This window comes from Rhea americana, unplaced genomic scaffold (genome assembly GCF_003343005.1).
Source record: "Rhea americana isolate MKP2758 unplaced genomic scaffold, rheAme1 scaffold_53, whole genome shotgun sequence".
In the NCBI taxonomy this organism is placed as follows: Eukaryota; Metazoa; Chordata; class Aves; order Rheiformes; family Rheidae; genus Rhea; species Rhea americana.
The window spans coordinates 1,917,786-1,938,199 of record NW_028186679.1 but is presented as its reverse complement, the minus strand read 5'-3'; the positions used below and the strand labels follow the sequence as shown (position 1 = coordinate 1,938,199).

Sequence of the window (20,414 nt, the reverse complement as noted above, 5' to 3'; positions counted from 1 at the left end):
TTGATTCTGCTCTAATCAAGATCTATTCTGAAAAGCTGAAAATGGAAAGGAATTTGAATGAAAAAGAGGAAAATAATTAGAAAAGTAAAAATTTCAGTGAAAGGAGTAATGGCGTTCACTTTTCTGAGGAAAGGAAGGATGAAGGAGCAGTGGTATAAGGTTAACAGACTTTATGAAAGTACGCTTCACCCAGCTTGGGGAACTGGTAGGTAGCTGTGGTTAGGAAGATAGGGTAAAGAATGAAGGAGAGCAGGACAGTTGGTAGTTACTAAAAGAGACTATGCTAAACACACAACTGGAAACTGATGTGACACTGAGAAAAAATAAAAACACAGTAAGAGACCAGTAAGAATGCATCAGGATTTTAAATTTTCAGAATGGCTTCAAAGAGGAGTAACAAAAATGCACAGCTAATGTACAGGCATTTACTGGTAAGCTCAAAAGGGCTAATATGGGATAGCAAAGACAAGATTGAGGATGTTATCGCAATCAAAGAAACCATAGGTCTGTTACTTAGAGAGATAAATGAGATACAAGAAAGTATATAAGTTTACAAAGTGAGAAAAAAGAATGACCTAGGGAAATAAAGACCAATCTGTTAACTTTGATATCCAGAGTGATTATAGAAAAAGTTACTAGAATACAATGTACAAATATGCAGAAGATGAACAGATTTGTACACTCAGTGTGCAAATACCCCAGTAACATGATAAAAATGACCAACTTGGACTGAGCTAAATCAAATCCTATTAGTTTAATCTCTTCTTTTAACAGCATAACTGGCATAGTAAGAAGAAAGCAGTAGGTGAGATCATGTCTTTTGTGAGGCTGTGGTAATGTCACATAGAACATTCGTGTGAGGAAAATGTGACGGAAGCTTCATGTAAACAATAAGGCTAGTTTTCATGTAGATAAGCTTGTTTTCATAAAACTGGACTCAAAGAATAGTGTCTAATTTTGGGCTTGGAGAACATCAAGTGGGCATCTATTTTGGGCCTATTTCTATTCATTAATAACATAAAAAACTTGTGGTGACACCTAATTGACTTACAGGCACTTTGGAGAACAGCACCAGATTCACAATTGTGACATGCCTGGACAATTTTTGGAATCACAAGATAAAATTCAGTATATGCAAAGCACTGCTGTCTTTAGGAAGAAGAAATGAGACATACCTGGCTAAGCAATAGAACTGCAGGGAAGGATTCTCTGCAAAGTGAAGATGATTCTATTCTGTCCAGCTTTTCTCAGCTAAGATAAGATTTCCAAAGGGATAGTGCGTGTATGCAGGTTGGGCAAAATGTTTCAGAAACATTAGTGGCAAATAGCAGAGAATCTAAATTTGGAAAACGTGACTGATTGGAAAAGGTTACAGGAACAAGGGCCCACTAGACTTTATTCTTGCATGCCTTTTTATTCTTGCATGCCTTTCACACACTCTGAGAACTAAATTGAATTGACTTTCTCAGTTCACATCTACTACTACTTGTGCTGTACAAGTTGAGCTACCAGATCCCACTGCTACTTCTCCCCTATGCAGTTCTTCCCCCATGATTACTCATTGCTTAAAATAAGTATTATAAAACTAGCACAACACCCCAGAAATGTGTGTGTGTGAAAGAGTGAGAGTGCTTGTATGTTTGAGGTAGGAATGAAAGAGAGAAATATTGTCCCTTCTTTCCAGAATAGGCTGTATCTCATGTCAGATTGAAGGAAATTTGATCAGTTACTTTGATGTTTAGAGTGGGAAGCAGCCCTATAGCACAAATCATAGAGGTGGCTTCTACTGCATGTTTCTTAAGTTCTCCATGCATTTCCTGTTTACCGTTTCATCAAGGTATTCTGAAAATATTTTAGAATCTCTGTGAAAAAAAGAAATATGTTTTGTAAAGTTTAGCTCTGCTGCCTTGCTGATTTCTTGTCATACGAGCATTACAATTAGCTTAACTCAAACCCAGTAATTTTGGTAAGAAGATACACAGCTTTTGCTGGGGACAGCATGCTAATCAGAAACAGCAGAGATCATAATTATAAACTGCAGTATTTAACAACACCCCAGGAAATTTCCAATCTGGCTGTACTGCTAAATAATGTTTATCCTATAATCTCTTGTTAAAGAACTGCAAGTTTTAAGGAATTTTTAAAGATTTCATGCCATGGAGCAGATTTTCATCAACTTTCTGAAAATAAATTATCTTCTGTTTGCTCAGATTCCCACGTGCTGCTGCCAGTTTTGGTAAAAAGAAACTCCTGCAACCATTGTCCAGAACTGCCTCAGGCAGGAGCACTGTAGTTTTCTGTGGCTTCTTTTGAGAGGGAAGAGAGGAGCCTGTCTCATTTTTGCTGCATTTAAGATAAGCTTACATTGAAAACACATTTAATTTGTTAGCCTCGATCAAGAGGAAGACCGCTGTTTGAACTTTATCTGTCCACATGGTTATAGAGACATGCAGCAGCATCCCCAGTAAAAAAGCCAGTAGAAATAGTAAGTAAGACCAGAGGCAGCATTTTATTCAGGAGATCTTCAGCCAGTAGAAAAATAGAACAAGGTTAATACTAACCTATGTCGTCATCATCATCATCTCCTCCCCCTCGCCCCACGCAGCTCAGAGCCCAGGGATACAGTGTCTCCCATAATCTTCTTTTTCTAATTGTACTTTGTATTCCAATAATCCCTTTTCCTTTTTTTAGCTGCTTGCATTCTAATACCTAGCCATTTTTTTCTCTCCCTGCTATACTAGTGGTCACAAAGATCCAAGTCACCTGATATAAGCAAAAGTACAGCTCTCAYAGAAGTAACAAAAGAAAATTTGGCCTTTGCATGCAAGAACCTGTGCCTGTAAGATTTTTAAATGAACTCTCCCTGACTAGCTGCCCTGCCTTGGGGCTCAGTAGTGGATTTCTGTTGTGATGAGGGTGACTTTTTTTAATGTCTAAAACTTGCTTAGTTGACCTTTTATGTATCCAGGTTTGGTTTTGGCTTGGTGTAAAGTCACCACAGTTTTACTATCTTATTTAACCTGATGTTTTATATGTTTATTTATCTTATAATGCAGATATTTATCTTGTAATAGGGATTTATAACTCATGACAAGGGTAGAAAAATTAGTTAAAACAAGTTTAAGAAAATAAAGATTGCTGTCCTAGGCAACTGGATTAAGTCTTGGCTTTAGTGCCTGAATATTGAACAACGCAATTTCTGAGGTGTTCTTTCTTTTGTCTGCCACCTACAGAAAGAATATATATCTTACCTGATTAGTTTTCTTCAATTGGAAGCAAGACTAGCAGATACCCAGTTCTGTTACAAAACCAGAAGATCTATCAATAAGAAACACAATTTTAATACTAGATGATGAAGAAAAATAGTTTGAAGAGCAATATCATATTTACGTAATTTATTTCATAGCTGTTTTGTCACTCATTGCTCACCAGCCAGACTCAGTGCCCTGAAATCCAAGTGCATTAAATTAAGTGGAATTGCGATCATCTGTTAGGTTCGATTAAATATGTCAGCAATGTGGGAAAGTTAAAACAATAGAGAGCCTAGAAGAATAATGACATTGTAAAAATTAAAATAAATAAATAAAGAAAGAAAAGGTCAACAGAGAACACAGAGCAGGATGGCTAAAGACCAATACATTCAATCCTGTTTGGGAATCTGACCCTGATCCAGCAAAGTGTTTAATCTCGTCTTTTAAGCATGAGTTTTTCCCTTCTTTAAGCATGCATATTATCCGACTGAAGTTAAGGGTGAGGTTAACTGCATTCCAAGATTTTTGCCATAGAGCTCAGCATCTGTCAGAACAGAGCCTTCGCCGACCTGACTAGGAAAACATCTTGCACCAAGTCTTACGTATTGAATGGTATTTATGTAGGTGTTCATGTCATGCATGTTCAATGCAACCTAGGGTTGCCAAGGTTAATCAGAAAATTATTATAATGTTTGGGTAGAAAGGTCTATAAAATGCTTTTTCCTGAAGCACTTCCTTTTTCCTTGCAGTTTCCTAAGGTGCAAGTCTTTTTGTAGTTGCTGTACAGAAAAATGTAGTGACATAGAAGAACTGATTAAAAAAAATCAAATGCCTAATGTCAGGAGTTCTGCAGTTGAAAGGTTTTATTGATAAACTAGTCCCTTCAGTTGAGTAGACTCCAAAATCTGTATTCAAAAGAAATTATAATCTTGTATTAAATTGATGTAAAGTCTTGTGTAGATTTATATGTTCATATGAGAAACTATTGGATAATACAGCATAAAACTTTAAAAATTTGTTTCACTTTTTTTGGAGGCATCTACCTCTTTGAAAGAGATAATGCCTCTTCAGTCAATGAGTATTGTTTGGTGGTGCAAGTAAAATACATTATGAGTAGTTTAAGGGCTTAAGTGCTAATTTAATCTTTGCAGGTAGGTAACTGCTACAAACTGAGAAAAGTTACACTGTTGCTTCACCCTGCTGAAGAATTTTGAACATATGAAATACTGCAGGCCTAAACTAATCTGCTGGTAATTTGCACTTGCTAGCCTTTCTGGAAAGCAAGGTCAAACCTCTGCTTCCTCCTGCTTATACAGAAACCAGAGGACAGGTTTTTGCCAGAGTATAGCTGGAATTTAGTCAGGAGAAAGAGGAAAGGAGCCAAGAATAAATTGTGGTGTTCTGAATCCAGAACAAGGAGCTCACAGGGTTGATGCTGTAATGGCTGTGATTTGTTAGTCCCTTGGCTATAGTCTGTGTTGCGTTCCTGGCCAACCTTGTATTAGTGGAAGGTGAGACTTTTTTTTTTCCTAAAATGCTTTCATCATCTTCCATGATGCCCATCCCTCTTGCATGTACCTTCTAAACTAGGAATTAAGTGGCACCTGGTAAAGAAGGCAGCTTCTCTCTTAGAAGATTTCCTTGTTGGGGAAATTCTCAGTTGCCTGTGTTCCAATGCCTTAAATCCATTTTCTGTTGTATGTAGTTTTTCTAACTGAGAATTGATGCTGTCATAATCTGCATTGCTACTAAGTCACACATGATGAATATAAGCAATTAGTGGGCCCCAAAGAAACAAGCTTTCACAGGAAATTTATTACACTACAAGCTACTTCAGTTTCAGTGAAAGCCAACCAAGTATGTGAGAAAAGAAAGAGATGGGCTGCTGTACTTGCATTTGGTTATGAAGAATTAGATGGGGAAAGAAAAAAAAACATTTGATGTAAATTGTAGTGCATGTTATTTGTGTAAATGGTAGACACAAAAAGAAATTTGTGGTTTGCCAGTTTTAGTAGGATTTTGTTCATGTGAAAATATGAAAACTACTGAAAACTGAAATTTGATTGCTACTCCAACATTTTTTAATACAGCATTTCTTAATTTTGTATTGCATGATCTTTGCAGCTGTGCAATGGTGGATCTGTGACTGATCTTGTGAAAGGATTTCTGAAGAGAGGGGAAAGGATGAATGAACTGATAATTGCTTACATTTTACATGAAGCTCTGATGGTAAGCTAAATTCTCAATGAAAGGGCAGCCAATATTCAGATAATTCTTTTTCTTTGAATGGGTGAGGATCAGTTCCACTATAAACACAGTGTCTTATATCATACTAGTGCTTAATAAAATGAAATTAATGTGCAATTCATACAATTCTTTTTGAATGAGCAAGGTGAAGAACAGTTCATCCGTTTGTTCATTATTAAGAGAATGAAAATTGATTTCTGGCCATTGATTTATTTCCTCAGTAAATACCATTCCACATCGAAACTGATTTTCATTTTGAGATATAGCAGAAATTTACTCAAAATACTGTTCTACTTCTTATGTCAGAATCCAAGATATTTCTATAGCAAAATGATCATCAAATCTAGTTTATTCAAACAGTATCATAAGAAAAATTGTCTTGGCTAATCAAGACCCAGTGTCTTACTTTTTAGTTGTCTTTTAGTTGGAATTTGACTTTCTGCAGTGGAATTACTGATAGGTCTTAGCACTTCTCTTTGACTGTACTCTAAAGGTATAATATATAACACAGATTTATAGTGCTTTTCTTCTGCTGCTGTCATAAAACTTCTAGGTGACAGAAAGTGGGGCAATTAAAAAATACCTATTCCATATAGTGGGCCAGGTGTTTTTCCAATAAGAATAAAATCTCTGTGGTTTGGATGAAAAAATTCTGTTTTGAAGTCTCTGATACTCTTGTGTTACCTTTCTTTTTCTGCGAAAGTAATACAAAGAACAGAGCTGTTGTTAGTAAAAAGTTAATGTCTTTATCTCACCTTCCAGGGCCTTCAGCATTTGCATGAAAACAAAACTATCCATCGTGATATTAAGGGAAATAATATCCTCTTGACCACTGAAGGAGGAGTCAAGCTTGTGGATTTTGGTATGTTATGTTTATTTATTCGTTCAATCAGCATTGGGCCTCTGAGCTGTGGAAAATAAAATATAACAAAGAAATTAGAAAAGAGGAACTATATTAGCTTTATATTTAGATTTTGAATACTTCATTAAAAATAATTTGGATAACTGAAGGTACTTGTTAATTTGATAGAAATAAATTATTTACAGGCTCAGAGTTCTTACAACTTTGTATTTTTATGTATTTATGTTCATTTTTTATCTTTAGATAAAATCTTTGGTTACAAAGCCATCACACTTGACTAAAAAAAAGAAATCTAAATTATTTGCCATGTGCATACTAGTAGTCTCTGATAGTATGGAAGTTTAGTGTGAGGCAAAATCAATAGTTTTGCCCACAGATTTTTAATATGTTGTGGATATTAATTTTTTTGAGGAGCAGAGGGCAGTTAGAAATGTAGAAGATCAATGCTTCTGCAAATTAATTCACTTATGCAGATGTCAAAACATACTACCTGTAGAGATGAGAACCTTAATTCTTTATTCTCTGGTTACTGCAATCTACTCTTAAGATTATAATTGAAAAGTAACCTTCAAATCTTCTGAGCAAGAGTTTAGATCAGCAATGGTAAACAAAATCATTCTCTTTAACTACAAGCAATGAGAAGTCACCAACAGAGTCTTCTCCAAGCAGATCCCATGACCCCTTCTTCAGTACTTGAATTCATTAGCCTCCTATACCTAGAAAGCTAATAAATCTTGCAAAAGTCCATCTTTTCCTCTGTTACAAAAGGATGACTAAAGACAGTTTAACTACCTGGAACATTTGTGGAAATCAGCTGTTTAGCTGTTCTGATGGAAAATCTTTGGGGAAGATGCAAGTCTAATAATTGTAACAATTGTGCTTCAAGTTTCTCTTTGCTACAGCAAATAGAAATAATAAATAACTGCAGTATTTTTAAACCCAATTTATATGTTGAGCTGTAGGATAGGGGCTTGACAGAAAAGTCTGCATTTACATTAAAATAAATGTCCTGCTGCACTTCAGAGAATGAAAGCTAAATAGCATGCTGTATAAAAAGAGTTGGAGAGAAGCTAAGTACAAAGAACAGAATTTTCTTTATAAATGTTCTTAATATTGTTCACAGCTGTTCACTAGCTTTCTTGGAAGGAGATTTGTTTTGTTTTGTTATAAGTTTTTATATAGGTTTCTCAGATTTCAGGTATTTTGAGGAGGATTCTTATGTTAAAGAGCCAGATTTCAAAAGATATCTTGGCCACTAAAGATTCAAATGAGCATCTAATAAGATTTTCAAAAACTCCTAACATGTAAATCTAAATTAATTAGATGCTGGATACCTTTTGAAAATCTCATGAAAAACTATCAGCATTTTTTACAGCCTTAGTATCTTTCAGTGTCTAACCTTGTTTCATCAGTTAAAAAGTCGCCTGAAGTCGCTTGCACACATAGCACCCTCATCTGTAAAAAAGAATTCATGTAGTCATCTACATCTTACAATTTGTAACCAATTTCACAGAGAGCTAAGAGCATACCATCTGCTTAGGCTGAAAAATACTTGCTTATTTGGGTAGTCACACTCAATTTATTTCATTGAAACCAGAGCGAGGAACAGGCCATGCATGTGTTAAATAGTGTTAGTCTGAGACAGAATTCCCTTTCCTTTGGAAACTCTAATATGTCAAATAAACGGCTGTTCCACAATGGGAGAACAGAAATTCAGCTATATTATTATTGTTGTTGCTACTGTTTTAACTTTATTCTGAAAAAGCCCAAGTGACATTTCATTTTGAAAAATTTGACATGTTTCTGAAATCCCCTGCCATCCCAAGGAGCCTGGGAGCTTGGAAGTCAGAGCTCTTCATGCTTGTGTATTGTTGAAAGAAGAGGACTCTAAAGTCACATGGCAAGTGATCTTTTTGGCTAAAAAGAGGAGTGTAATATTTTGTGCAAAGCTCCTCCTCAGCTGTGTTTTTGAGGGTTGGACTTGTAGGCTGATAGTCTTGAACAAGAGCATGTGTAGCTTATGCTTCTTTGGGACTGCTGAAACCTGCATATCTCAGGATGAGCAGCTGTTGCCTTGAAAATGGCCCAGAAAATGCAAATATAAACTATATTGCACCACTTAGGCAAATGCATTATTTTTCAGCAGGTGTGTTCCTTTCTGAAGGCCATGTCCTTCTATGAAGAAAGCATACTTTCATACTGCGTGTAATTAAGCTCTTGAACTTCTTACATTGAAGAAAAATTGTTGAAAAAAGAGTCAGAGAAAGCGTATTTCATTTCAGTATGCAAAACTCTCCATCATTAGAGTCCCTAAATAAGCCCAACTATGCATAGAAAAGTTCCCCCTAGGTTCCAGGGGAAGACATGGGAAGCAGGTAACGCAATCTTACTGCTGCTGGCAGATGGGTGGAAAAATGACAAATACTGTTGTGAATGCAGTTAATAGAACTGCACTACACTTCAAGAATTCCTTTAGGACTGTGGATAATAAGATTTCAATTTGCATAATTACCTGAAACATGTATTGTAACATTAATAGAACCTGTCTGTAGTGAAGATAGGACACTTAATTGTATTTAAAACATGTTCAGATTACATTTTTCTACTTTCTTTCCAAGAGATTTCAAATGTTAGAAGTGTTGCATTTGGAAGTTGCACATGAATATTGTCATTTCAATTTACTGACATTGCAGTTTCAGACAACATACTGGACATAAAGCTGACACAGTTTTTTTGTGGATGTATACTAGCCTGACTCAACTAGAGATTAACCGGAGTTTGACTCATTAGAGGAAAAGTAGATTGGGGGAGGAAGTACAGTATTTAGTTAAGACATACTTAAAACTGGTGTTACTTTGGTTGTCATTTGGAAGCTGCAGATAGACAGAGGTCCACTTTTGTATTTGGAATGTAGTAAGTAATTATTTTGCTACAGAGAGAATGATTATGGTTCTGTTAAAGCTAGTTGAAATCATTTACCTTTAAAAGCCAAGGAAATTTTAATGCTGACATTCTCAAACTGCCTTCTTGTTATTCAAAATTGCAATTTGGTAAAACATGCCAAAAGTGAGAATCTTTCTTTTTGGTAGTACATTTCTGTATTAACTCTCCTCTTAAATTTTTTTTATGATTTTATCTTGGTAATACTAAATGAAGGTAACAAGTTCATTTCATAATTCATTTCAGTTCATAAATTGAATTTCTGGGTTTTCCCCAGAAAGAGTGTGGAGTAATTGTGTCAACATTCTCTGGTGTGACTCTTTCTTACAGAAGGAACTAAGTACTTCCAAGTACTTCTTTCTTACAGATTACAAAATATGAATAACAATTCCCTATTGTACATCAGTAAGAATTGATCAATATATGAACTTAGGCAAAAAGACTGCATAGATGTTACCGTGTTTTGTTGCATAATACTTATGCCTATTGGTATCGAAATATAGGCCAAACTTTTTAAAATTCGGCAACTAAATAAAACAGGCTGTGTTTCTGAAGTGTTGATAAGCCAGCAGCTGCCATAATAACAAAACAGGAATAGTAAAATTAGTTATGCTATACAGCATGTTCAAATTAATAGATCCAATCTCAAAATAATTAGTGAGTCCATGGTAAAACTAATATCTCCATCTGCTTAATTGCTTACCTCTCCTGGTTTACGGAGCTTTCTGCTCAGTCATGCAGGAAAAGCATCTAAAATCCAGGGTCAGAGATGAGGGAGGGAACCACAGCGCTGAGCTTTGTCCTTGTAGTATGACACCTCACTGGCTGTCATGTTCCCCTACTGTGACACAGTGTTGTGGCCTCTCCCTTCCATGACCATATGTGACAGAAGCAGTGGGCTGATTGATCACAGATCAGTCTGGCAAGACTTGTGTGGCACATGGCATTGCAGCAGAAGAGAAGGCTCATGGCACTGTATTGCAACTGCATGCAGTACTGGTCTGGCTGCAGTGGATTGTGAGTCTAGAGCCACCTTGTGCTCAGGGAATAGCTTGAGAAATGAGTGATCCAAGTTTAGAACTGGGACATTTTGGGGAAGGACAGTTTGATCACTTCCCTTGTTAACGTATATCACAATTTCCAGCCTTGAACATCCTGCTGACGTTGAAGAGAAGCTCAACATGACCTTGAGTAATTTTCCAAACTGATATGGATTACTTTTTCTGGAGTAGTCAGAATACCCTATTGCGGCTCCTTCTTCTTGCCTTGCGTTACTTACAAATGCTGTCTGACTCATTCTGCAAAAATGAAACAATTAATTAAAAACATTTCATTTGAAAGTATTCAAAAATAAAATAATTTTCTTTCTGCCCTTAGCTTACTTTAAGCAATGAGTCATAGCAAGACTTACATTTGCCTTAGTCATTCTAGCATGCATCCATAATAAAGCTATCTGCTTCAATGATTCAGATCAAAAATGGGCTATCATTTTGTTGTCATTTCTGCATACCACATAGCATGACATTCACATGTTCCTTCTAAACAACTTTTGCTGGGGCTGTGACAGAAGCCAATAAAAATAAAAAAACTCCAGTGAAAAACTTCCTTCAAAGCAGTTTGACAAGCTACTCATGAATCCAATCAAATGAATAATTCCAAATTTCTCAAACTAGGGTTAGCAGGGATAAGATGGATTGCCGTGGAACATTTTCTTTATTGAATGTTCAAATCTTTGTTGAAGGTTTAGTTCTTAAAAACTTTTTTTATGGGCCATGTGTGAATGAAATCCTTTGTGCTGTCCAGTAACAGCAAGAAGAAATCATGTGACCAAAGGCTGTATCCAGGATAAGCCATTCACCTGGCTTTTTTAAACAATTTTTTCTACTAATTCACATAAAGATGTCACTGATGGCTTAAACATTGAAGAAGTCTGATACAGAAAGCTGGTGTGCTTATGCCAGAGATGCATGAAACTAGAAAATAGCACTCTTGGTCCAGAAAAGACTCCATCATGGTTCTCTCAAGGGTCAGGCAATCATCTTTTCAGTCCTTTGCAAAGCCCAGACCATTTTGCATGTAAGATGGCAAGAGGGGCTAGCTGGAAAGTATGCTGCAATACTCCTGCATTCACTAACATATGATCGTGCAGGAACGGTGAGCAGCTGTTATGAGGCAGGCAACCCATTTAGATAGGACAGCTCTGGAACTTGTAGATTGATCTCTGACTTTTAGCCCAAAGGATTTTCAAGCTGGTCGTGTTCTGTTACTCAGTTCTTGTGTGCAGAAATTAAATGCAGTGATTGAAACAGAATTGCAAAGAATTGTCTAAAACAGCCCTGTAACCCCCAGTCGTTGGTGTAATTCAAGAACCTGTTTGGTAGAAACATCTGTATGGCCTTTTTTAATAAACACTTTTAAATCTTAAGTCTGTTCTACCTTGCTTTACTTCTGCTTCCTAAGTGTTTCTCAGAGACTTAGAAGTTTGTTCGTTTACTCATCTCTCATTCTAGCCTGTGTGATTTATGTGGTTTTCATTCAATCCCATCTACTTCCCTGAACTTTTGGACTTTTCAGAGACCTTCAGTTGTCCACATCCTCCTTCATAGCATTTTAGGAAAAGAGCAGCTTGTCAGGAAACCCCTGGTCTCACCTGCTGTACAGTACCACCTATTCATTTACCTGGCTGTTGAATGCAGTGACTCAGTTTGCACTAAAGTATTTCAGTCCTTAGTTGTCTTAAATAATCTCTCCCATCAGCATATTTGCTGCCAGTATGCAGATAATCCTAGCAGGGAAATTATGCCATGTAACAAGGAGAAAATCCCCTGTGTTTCTTCCAGTTGTACAGGGAAAATTTCCTTTGAAAGCTTAAAAAGTGGCAGTCAATTTGCATCCAAGTATGTAAGGAAGGCAGCATCTAAAAAGGAGGACTTTTCCTCACCAGCATATTGCACAAGATTGTGTGTAGCTGCACATATCCCTAAGGCTTTGGAGAAGACTAGTTCTCCCTTCTGAATACACCTGGCCAATTATGCATCAGGAAAGCAAATGTTCCTTGCTTCCCCTTCAGGAAACCAGCTGAAGCCCTGAAGCATGAGATTTTATTAGAATCATTGGCTTCATGCCAAATCAGTTTGCTCAGAGCATGTGGAGGGCAGCCCATGGTACCCTGTTCTGCTAGGTCCTGCAGAGGAGGAGTGCAAACAGAAGCATAGACTAAGGGGGCTAGAACGCTAGAAGGTAAGGGATCCCTTACCATCTCCATCCTGCCCAATATCCAGTAATACAGAAGACCTCAGATTTCTAAAGGGATCTATATTGATTTTTTTATTTTGAAAAAGATGGATGATACATCTCACAGATGTAGTGAAAGCTGTGCCTTTTGAGGTCACAATTTGCTGTTTTGCCATGTTCCTTGTAATGATTCTGTATCTGATTTCGGATTTTCACTTAGATTCTTATATACCTAAAAATGCCTCTTCTTTAATTCTAGCGATGACTTTACTGTGAAATCCACCAGACTTCAATTACTTTATCTTGTCTTATATATCACCTATCTTTTGATCTTATAATTTAGATTCACTGATTTTTACTCCCTTTTCCTCATAGGTTTTTAAAAACACCTTCTATTTTTCATCTTCCAGGCAGCTCCTATGCATGGTCTTCCTTGATACTAAGTTTCTGACCTTTCTGAAGTTCTAAAAGGGCTCTTTGTCTGGTTTTTGGATATGGCCTGTTTTCATTTAAGATTTACATTCTGGAGTGTGTGTTTTCCTAAGTGTCTGGGAAATGCTGGCTTGCCAGTGACTGACATCTTGGCAGTCTGTTTCACTCATTAAAACATTTTAGGTATTAAGATAATACATAAAGTCTGGGAACATGGAAAAGACTGAGGTACTCGATGCCTTTTTCACTTTGGTCCTTACTGGTAGGACTTACCCTCAGGAATCTCAGGTCTCTAAGATTAGAGGGAAAGAAAGCCTGGAACAATGAACACTCTCTGTGGAAGAGGATCACGTTCGGGAATGTATGAACAGATTGGACAGACACAAGTCCATGGGAGTTGATGGGATGCACACGTGAGTAGTGAGGGAGGGAGCTGGCCGATCTCATTCCAAGGTCACTCTCAATAATCTTTGAAAGGTTGTGGCGATTGGGGGGCGGTTCCTGAGGACGGAAAAAATGTCACTCCTATCTTCAAGAAGGGCAAGAAGGAGAATCCAGGGAACTGCAGGCAGGCCAGCCTCACCTTGATTGCTGCAAAGATGATGGAGCAAATAATCCTGGAAATTGTTTCCAAACAGAGGAAGGACAAGAAGGTATTTGGGAGTAGTCAGCATGCATTTATGAAGACAAAATCATGCTTAAGAAATCTGATAGCCTTCTGTGATAAGACAACTGGCTTGGTGGATGAGGGGAGAACAGCGAATGTTGTCAAGGATTTTGACACTGTCTCCCATAACATCCTCACAGACAAACTGAAAAAGTATTACACAAATGGGCAGTGGGTTGGGCTGAAAGTTGAACGAACTGCCAGCTTATGATTGGTGCCACGAAGTCCAGCTGGAGTCTAGGCCCTCACAGTTGATGCCCCCACCACCACCACCACCACCACTCTGGGGCTCAATACTGGGGCCAGCACTGCTTAATCTCTTCATCAATGACCTGGACAACAGGAGAAGGTGCAGCTCTGTAGGTCTGCAGGTGATACAAAAGTGGGAGGAGTGCTTTGATACACCAGCTGTTTGTGCTGCCAGTCAGAGGGGCCTCAACAGGCTGGAGAAATGGGCCAAGAGGAATCTTGTGAAGTTCAACAAAGGGAAGCACCAAGTTCTGCATGTGGGGAGGAATAACCCGCTGCTGCAGTACAGGCTGCAGGCTGCTTGGCTGGAAAGCAGCTTTGCAGAAAAGGCTCTGGGATGCTGGTGGACAACAAATTGAATATGAGTCAGCAGTGCATCCTTGTTGCAAAGAAGGCCAACAACCTCCTGCACTACAATAGGCAAAGTTTTGCCAGCAGGTGGAGGGAGGTGCTCCTTCCCCTCTTAGTGCTAGTGAGACACATCTGGCGTGCTGTGTCCACTTCTGAGCTCCACAGTACAGACATGGACACAGTGGTGTGAGTTCAGCCAGGGGCCACAAAGATAATTAAGGGACTGAAGCATCTATCAAATGAGTGTTGGAATGATACTGTGGGAACCCTCAAATAGTTAACAAGACTCAAGGACCAGGGAGAGAGGATAACATAAAACAATATTGCAAAGGACAACCAGCTCCAGCTGAATAACCTTGAGGAACCTCCAACACTTTGAAGAATGTGATGGGTAGACAAAACAAAAAATACAGAGTAACCCAGAGTAACCTATAAGTTCATTAAGGCTTATTAGCATATTAAACTACACTCGCCTAAATGAATAGTGAGATGGTAATGACATGATAATGATGTTACCACCTTCTTCTCCGCTTCCTATGCTAATTAACAGGAATGTTAAAGTACAAGAACGGAGTGAATATTTGATGTAATAAAATTGTAACCAATAGAGAAATTTGTATAAAGCACTCCCCAAAGAGTGTGTATAAATAAAGAATGAGAAAAGGAGAAGGTGTGCTAGCTGTGTGGATTTACCACCTAGCAACTATCTCTGCGCAGAAATGAAATAAACAAGTATCTCAACCCTGTGTGTCTGTTGGTTGCTTCCACATGGGGTAACAGAACCCAGTTTTGGGACAACATGAGGAGAGATTGAGAGCGCTGGGACTGTTTGGCTTGGAGAAGAAAGGGCTCCAGGGCATCTTATCAATCTGTATAAATACCTGATGGGAGAGTATAAAGAAGATGTGGCCAAATTCTTCTCAGTGGTACCTAGTGAAACACAAGTGGAAATGGGCACAAATTGAAATACCAAAAATCCTGTTTAAACAGACAAAGCACTTTTGTTCTTTATCTGTGATCAAACACTGAAGAAGGTTGTTCAGAGAAGTTGCGAAGTCTCCATCCTTGGAGATGTTCAAACTTGACCAGACACAAGTCTGCTGTTGTTGACCTTAACCTGACCAGGGGAATTGAACCAGATGATCTCCAGAGGTGCCTTCCAACCTCAACCATTCTATGATTCAGTGAAGATTATTTTTGTAAAAATCTTTTTTTGCCATATCCTTTCAAACATCTTTTAGAAAATTCTTAGAAAATTCTCTCTTTTAGGTCTAGTGGAATCCTTCCTACCTTTCGTACCTCCTCCCCATTCATTATCCTCTTATTAGCATTAACTAGTAGAAACACTAAGGTTTTGGTTCTGTCTCTGATATTTATTTTGCTATGTCTATTTGCTGCAGATCCTTTATTCTTACACCCTTGACCCTATTATAGTTGATATTTTATTACAGATGGAAAAAATTATGTGTTTTGGGCCCATATTTTCCCAGTAATTGTAACTTTTTTCCTTTGGTGGAGCTACATATAGCATACTGGACAACAAAACTGTAGGTTAGCAACAATAGCAATATAAAGTGCTGCTGAAAATAATGATCATTTTGGCTACTCATTTAAACTTCATAACTACTTACCCCTTTTGTGCAGTTTCCTTTTTGCTTTATTCCCATTATATTGGTCAGAACCTCATTTTCATTCTAGATTTAATTTGAGCACTCACGGTTTTCTGTCAACAGCTGATCCAAGGAATCAGTATTGCCCCTGTGCTCTTTCCATTTAAAAGTTTGGTTGTGTGGTCACTTGATAGTCTGTGAGGAATTCTGAGTATTGGCATTGTTTGAAAAAGGTTCTGAAACATCTCTTGCAAAGCCATCTAGCCTACCAGTTGTGTCCTTATGGCCTTTTATTTTCTATTTTATTTTCTTTTAAATACCTTTGCTTGGAATGGATAGAAAGCATAATTAAACATGGGAGAACCTCTTGGATGTCCCTTAAAAATCTCTCATTGGAGTGGATGTGATAATACTACAGCAGAGTTCTGCATGGTTATGGTGATGGTTATGTGCCTGGTGTGTTGTTACTTGCCATTTGGATTGATCAGAATTGCTTTGTTTGAAACTTGTTCTTTACCTGTTGTCTTTTGTCATTATGGAATGTAAAGGAATTACATGTATTTTTTAACATATTGTATGTATTTCAGCTATCCGAATATGCACCATTGTATTACTGCAATCTGTAACAGGGAAACAGAAAAGGGACTGTGTCAAAACGAGTAGCAATTATAGAGGAGTTATGACCCTGCCACTGTTACCGGGGAAGTAGCCACTGACTGCATCAAACTGAAGCCTAGGATGCTAAAGAAAAATCTTAAACTATTACAGATTTAAGACCTGTTGTCTAAGGATCTGGTAAAAAGTTGGAGATGACTGATTCATGAGGGACTGCCTTGATGACACAGGACAGAGAGGCAAGAAAGGAGAGGTCAAGTTTTGCAGCAAACTGTATGGAACAGGAATGTCAAAGTCTACCTTGCAGAGGGTTTGAGAGGAATGCAATGTAGGATCATGATGCTGGTTTAAATGCATTTCTCTCAGGGATTTAAAGAAAATGTTGGCAAATAAATCAAAGCATTGCAGGTGCTACAGCTGTTTAGATCTGACAGTTTAACAGTGTGAGCAGTGTTTGGTCCAGAGACTAGCTTGAGGAATGGTTTAATTACAGGTTCCTTCTTCAAAGAAGGTCATAAAGGAGATAGATACTTTGATAGAGGAGTGGACACTGAAGGCACAACTGCAAAAGCGTTGTAGAAGGGGTGGCCAAAGGCAGTGAGATATTTAAGAGTTTAAGCTGTTTGGGGTGGGGTCTGTGTTTTCATGTATGAGTATAGTGGATAGCATAGTGGGTATGCAATCTCTATGCTGTGTGTCAAATGTGAATTTAGTAGAAATTACTAGGGCTTAAAGTGTGTCCCTCTCCCTTGCTGTTCCCCCATTGGTATCAACCAGTACAGTTTGCATACCTCTGTCACAGGACAGAGTCATAAAATGATATTGCACAACTTCCCAAATTAGATCAGAACAGTTTCTGCTCAGATCAGGTGCTACTATGAAACAAATCTTCCTTAATAACAGAGAGCTCATTTCGGCCCTCTTTTTTTTTTTTTTTTTTTTTTTTTTTTTTTTTTTTTTTTTTTTTTTTTTTTGGAAAGCTGAGATCTTAAGTAGCTGGCTCTACTTTCCATTTTTTTCCAATATGCCAATTTTTGCACTGAAAAGCTTGTGTAGTACTCATGGTATAAGGCTGCTAATAAGAAATTTCCACTTTTTACTGGTAAGCTGGTGCCTGAATTTGCCAGAAGATATAAGAAAAAAAAACTTTTTGCTGACTATAAGCACAATATTTTTTTTCAGCATTTGTGTGTATAATAACCAGCATGATGTGCATTGGTACTATTAATTCGCTTAGTTATTCAGCTGCTCATTTTCATAAGATTTGCAATTGGTGTATACTAAAATACTTCTTTATGATGTATTTTTAGATTTTCTTAGGAGAGTATTTGATTAATTTTGCAACAAAGCAATAGTAAAGAGGATGGGTGAGGAGCATGATGTTATTGTTAGAAAATGTACAAGTTAAAAAAAGCTGGCCAGCTATATGCTTGACTGGTTACTGAAATGCTGGAAGAAATGTTACTAAGTGTGGAATTACATCATCTTTCCCATATATGCAGAAAAAAGCCCAAGGAAATATCATTTGTCATAAGATGTATACTCCATAAATTGAAATGCCACTTTACTGCTAGAAGTAAAAGGATAAAAAAATAAACATAAGAGCCTAAAGAAAGTACTGATGAACAATTCAAATTAAATCGTCTTTTTACTGAAGTAAAGAAAAAGGGAGAATGGGTGGAATCCTTCAGTTTGTTTAATAAATGCAGTTCGAAAAGAAAAAACTCTTAGTGCGTAGACAGAGAAGATGATGCACATTAATATTGCTTTTATATTTTGCTCCCTGTCTCCATATAAAGCTGTAATTGTTTACAAAATCATACATTGGAATAATAAAAATTTGGTTAATACCTTTTTTTGTCAGCAGATCCAAATCCTGGTTCCTATTCCAGGCCTGCAAGAAAGAGCTTTGCAGAGGGGAGTTCCACCTCACATAGGCGGGCAGAGGAGAGAGTAGTCTCCTCTCACTTCAGAATCAAGGATCATGCAATGATGTCGTTTTCCATCTTTACATCAGTGACAGACTTGGAATGATGTGTGCTTACACGTTACTTTCTGAATTACGTGTTTGGCTGAGGGCTCAGTACAACCAGAGTCTCCATGAGCCAGAAGCTGCTCCTCAGAGAACTCCCTGATATAGCAAAAGCAAAGCCCTTTCTAGCTGAGCTAAATCATGGCTCGTGGGCTCTGTGCTAAGACTCACGTTGTCCTGCTTTCCATGATGCGAGTAAACACTGGACTTTCTGCAGCCCCAGGGAGAGAATGAGACACTTTCCAAGCTTGGAATACACTGGACGGAGGCAGCCAAAAAGGCAATGACTTTCTGTGTATTTGTCTCAAAGTAACAGRCTGATTTACCAGTCAGAATCTTTCTTGCTGCCTTATTTTCAGTAATTATATACTTGCTGATAAAATAATAAGTATTGTATCTATATATGTATATTATATTTATTTATATATTTATATTATATATGAATTTATATGTAATATAAAATATATATAGATGATTTGTGAATCAGAGTTGAACACACAACTTTAGAGTAAAAACAGATCAAATTGTGTGTAGTGTGTTTCCCTCCACTGAAGAAGAAACAAACCGACAAATTCTATCTAGACTGAGACTTAGTACAGTATTTCCACTTAGTAGTTAATGTGAATTGCTCCTATTATAAGGCATCTGCAGGGTTTTCTGGAAAATAAGACCAAGCGTATTCGAAAAAGTAAATATCAAGTTTCAAAACTAGCCGATGGTGCCCATGGGAGTTTCATATGTTTCAGGCTAATCAAGTGGGCTTGGAGAATGAAACTGAGGCTTTGTATTTTTTTAAATAAAGGAGGAGTACGTATCAGAGCAAAATAGTTGAGCTTCAGTTTCAATAAAAATGAAGTTGAAAGAACAGTAGAACACAGCAGCTGTCTTACCATCCATGATATCAGTACTTCAGAATATCCTCTGATGGACCTCAAAGTTAATGATTAATTAATTAATGAGTCATAAATCTATCATTTTTCAAGACTTGCTTGGCTGAGGGGCAGTTTTTCTCTATGTGTTATATTCTCCCCTTTGCAAACATTAGCAGTATTTCCAATCAGTACTCCCTTACTTTGCATGAGAACAAATTGGTGGTGTGCTGTTCTCTGTTGCCATAATCAGAAACTCACTATAGTCCATTAGAATTCCTAATATTTTGTTGGCTTTTAGTCTAAAACCATAGATACCAGAATTCACTTTCCAACTCTTGGCCTGAAATAGTTAATTCATTAAACTATACAGCTCATGTTACAAAGCTGATTTTGCAGGCATTTGATGTTGCTTTGATGGGGAGACTTCTGTTTTTGATGGTGCACTATTTTGTTCTTTCTTCTTTATGGCAGAGCAGATGAGGATAAGTATCTTCTATAATGTTTAATCCAAAATATATAAATAACGAAACAGAGATCTAGGTTCAGTACTGAGCTTTAAAAGAAAAATATATATATATGGTGCAGTACTTTTTTTTCCCTTAAATGCTTTACTGCTCTCATTATTACTTGCGTTTTTCTGCTCCTATGGAAAAAACTGTAATTAGCCAGTCAAAATATACAGAGTCAGATTACTATTGGAACACTCATCTGGGGTTCAGTCTTGGTACCACTGAAATCGCTGGAAACAAAAGGATGTGCAGAACCTGAAGTGCTGAATACCTTAGAGGATTCGGCCTTCAGCCAAGAACTGGAAAGGTCCAACTGAGATTTGCTGGCAAAGGAAGTTGTAGCATGCCAAGAAAATATGAGGATGGCACTGTTCAGAGGGACTGCCTCCAATGGAAGTAACAGTTGCTCTGATTTAGCTTCCCTTCATTTTCCTAGGTGTGTCTGCACAGCTGACCAGCACTCGTCTCCGTCGAAACACGTCCGTGGGCACCCCTTTCTGGATGGCTCCAGAGGTTAGATTTATGTTTCATAACATTTTGTCA

The 20,414-nt window shown here is 37.6% G+C and overlaps 1 protein-coding gene across 1 annotated transcript in view; it reads left to right on the top strand.

Annotated features, from left to right (window-relative positions):
- Nucleotides 1-20,414, top strand: part of MYO3A (myosin IIIA) — a 129,063-nt gene that overhangs the window by 30,827 nt on the left and 77,822 nt on the right. The window contains exons 4-6 of the mRNA XM_085318306.1: nucleotides 5,376-5,480; nucleotides 6,261-6,360; nucleotides 20,308-20,384. Coding sequence (XP_085174432.1) covers nucleotides 5,376-5,480; nucleotides 6,261-6,360; nucleotides 20,308-20,384 — 282 coding nt within the window. The remainder of the gene's footprint in view (nucleotides 1-5,375; nucleotides 5,481-6,260; nucleotides 6,361-20,307; nucleotides 20,385-20,414) is intronic.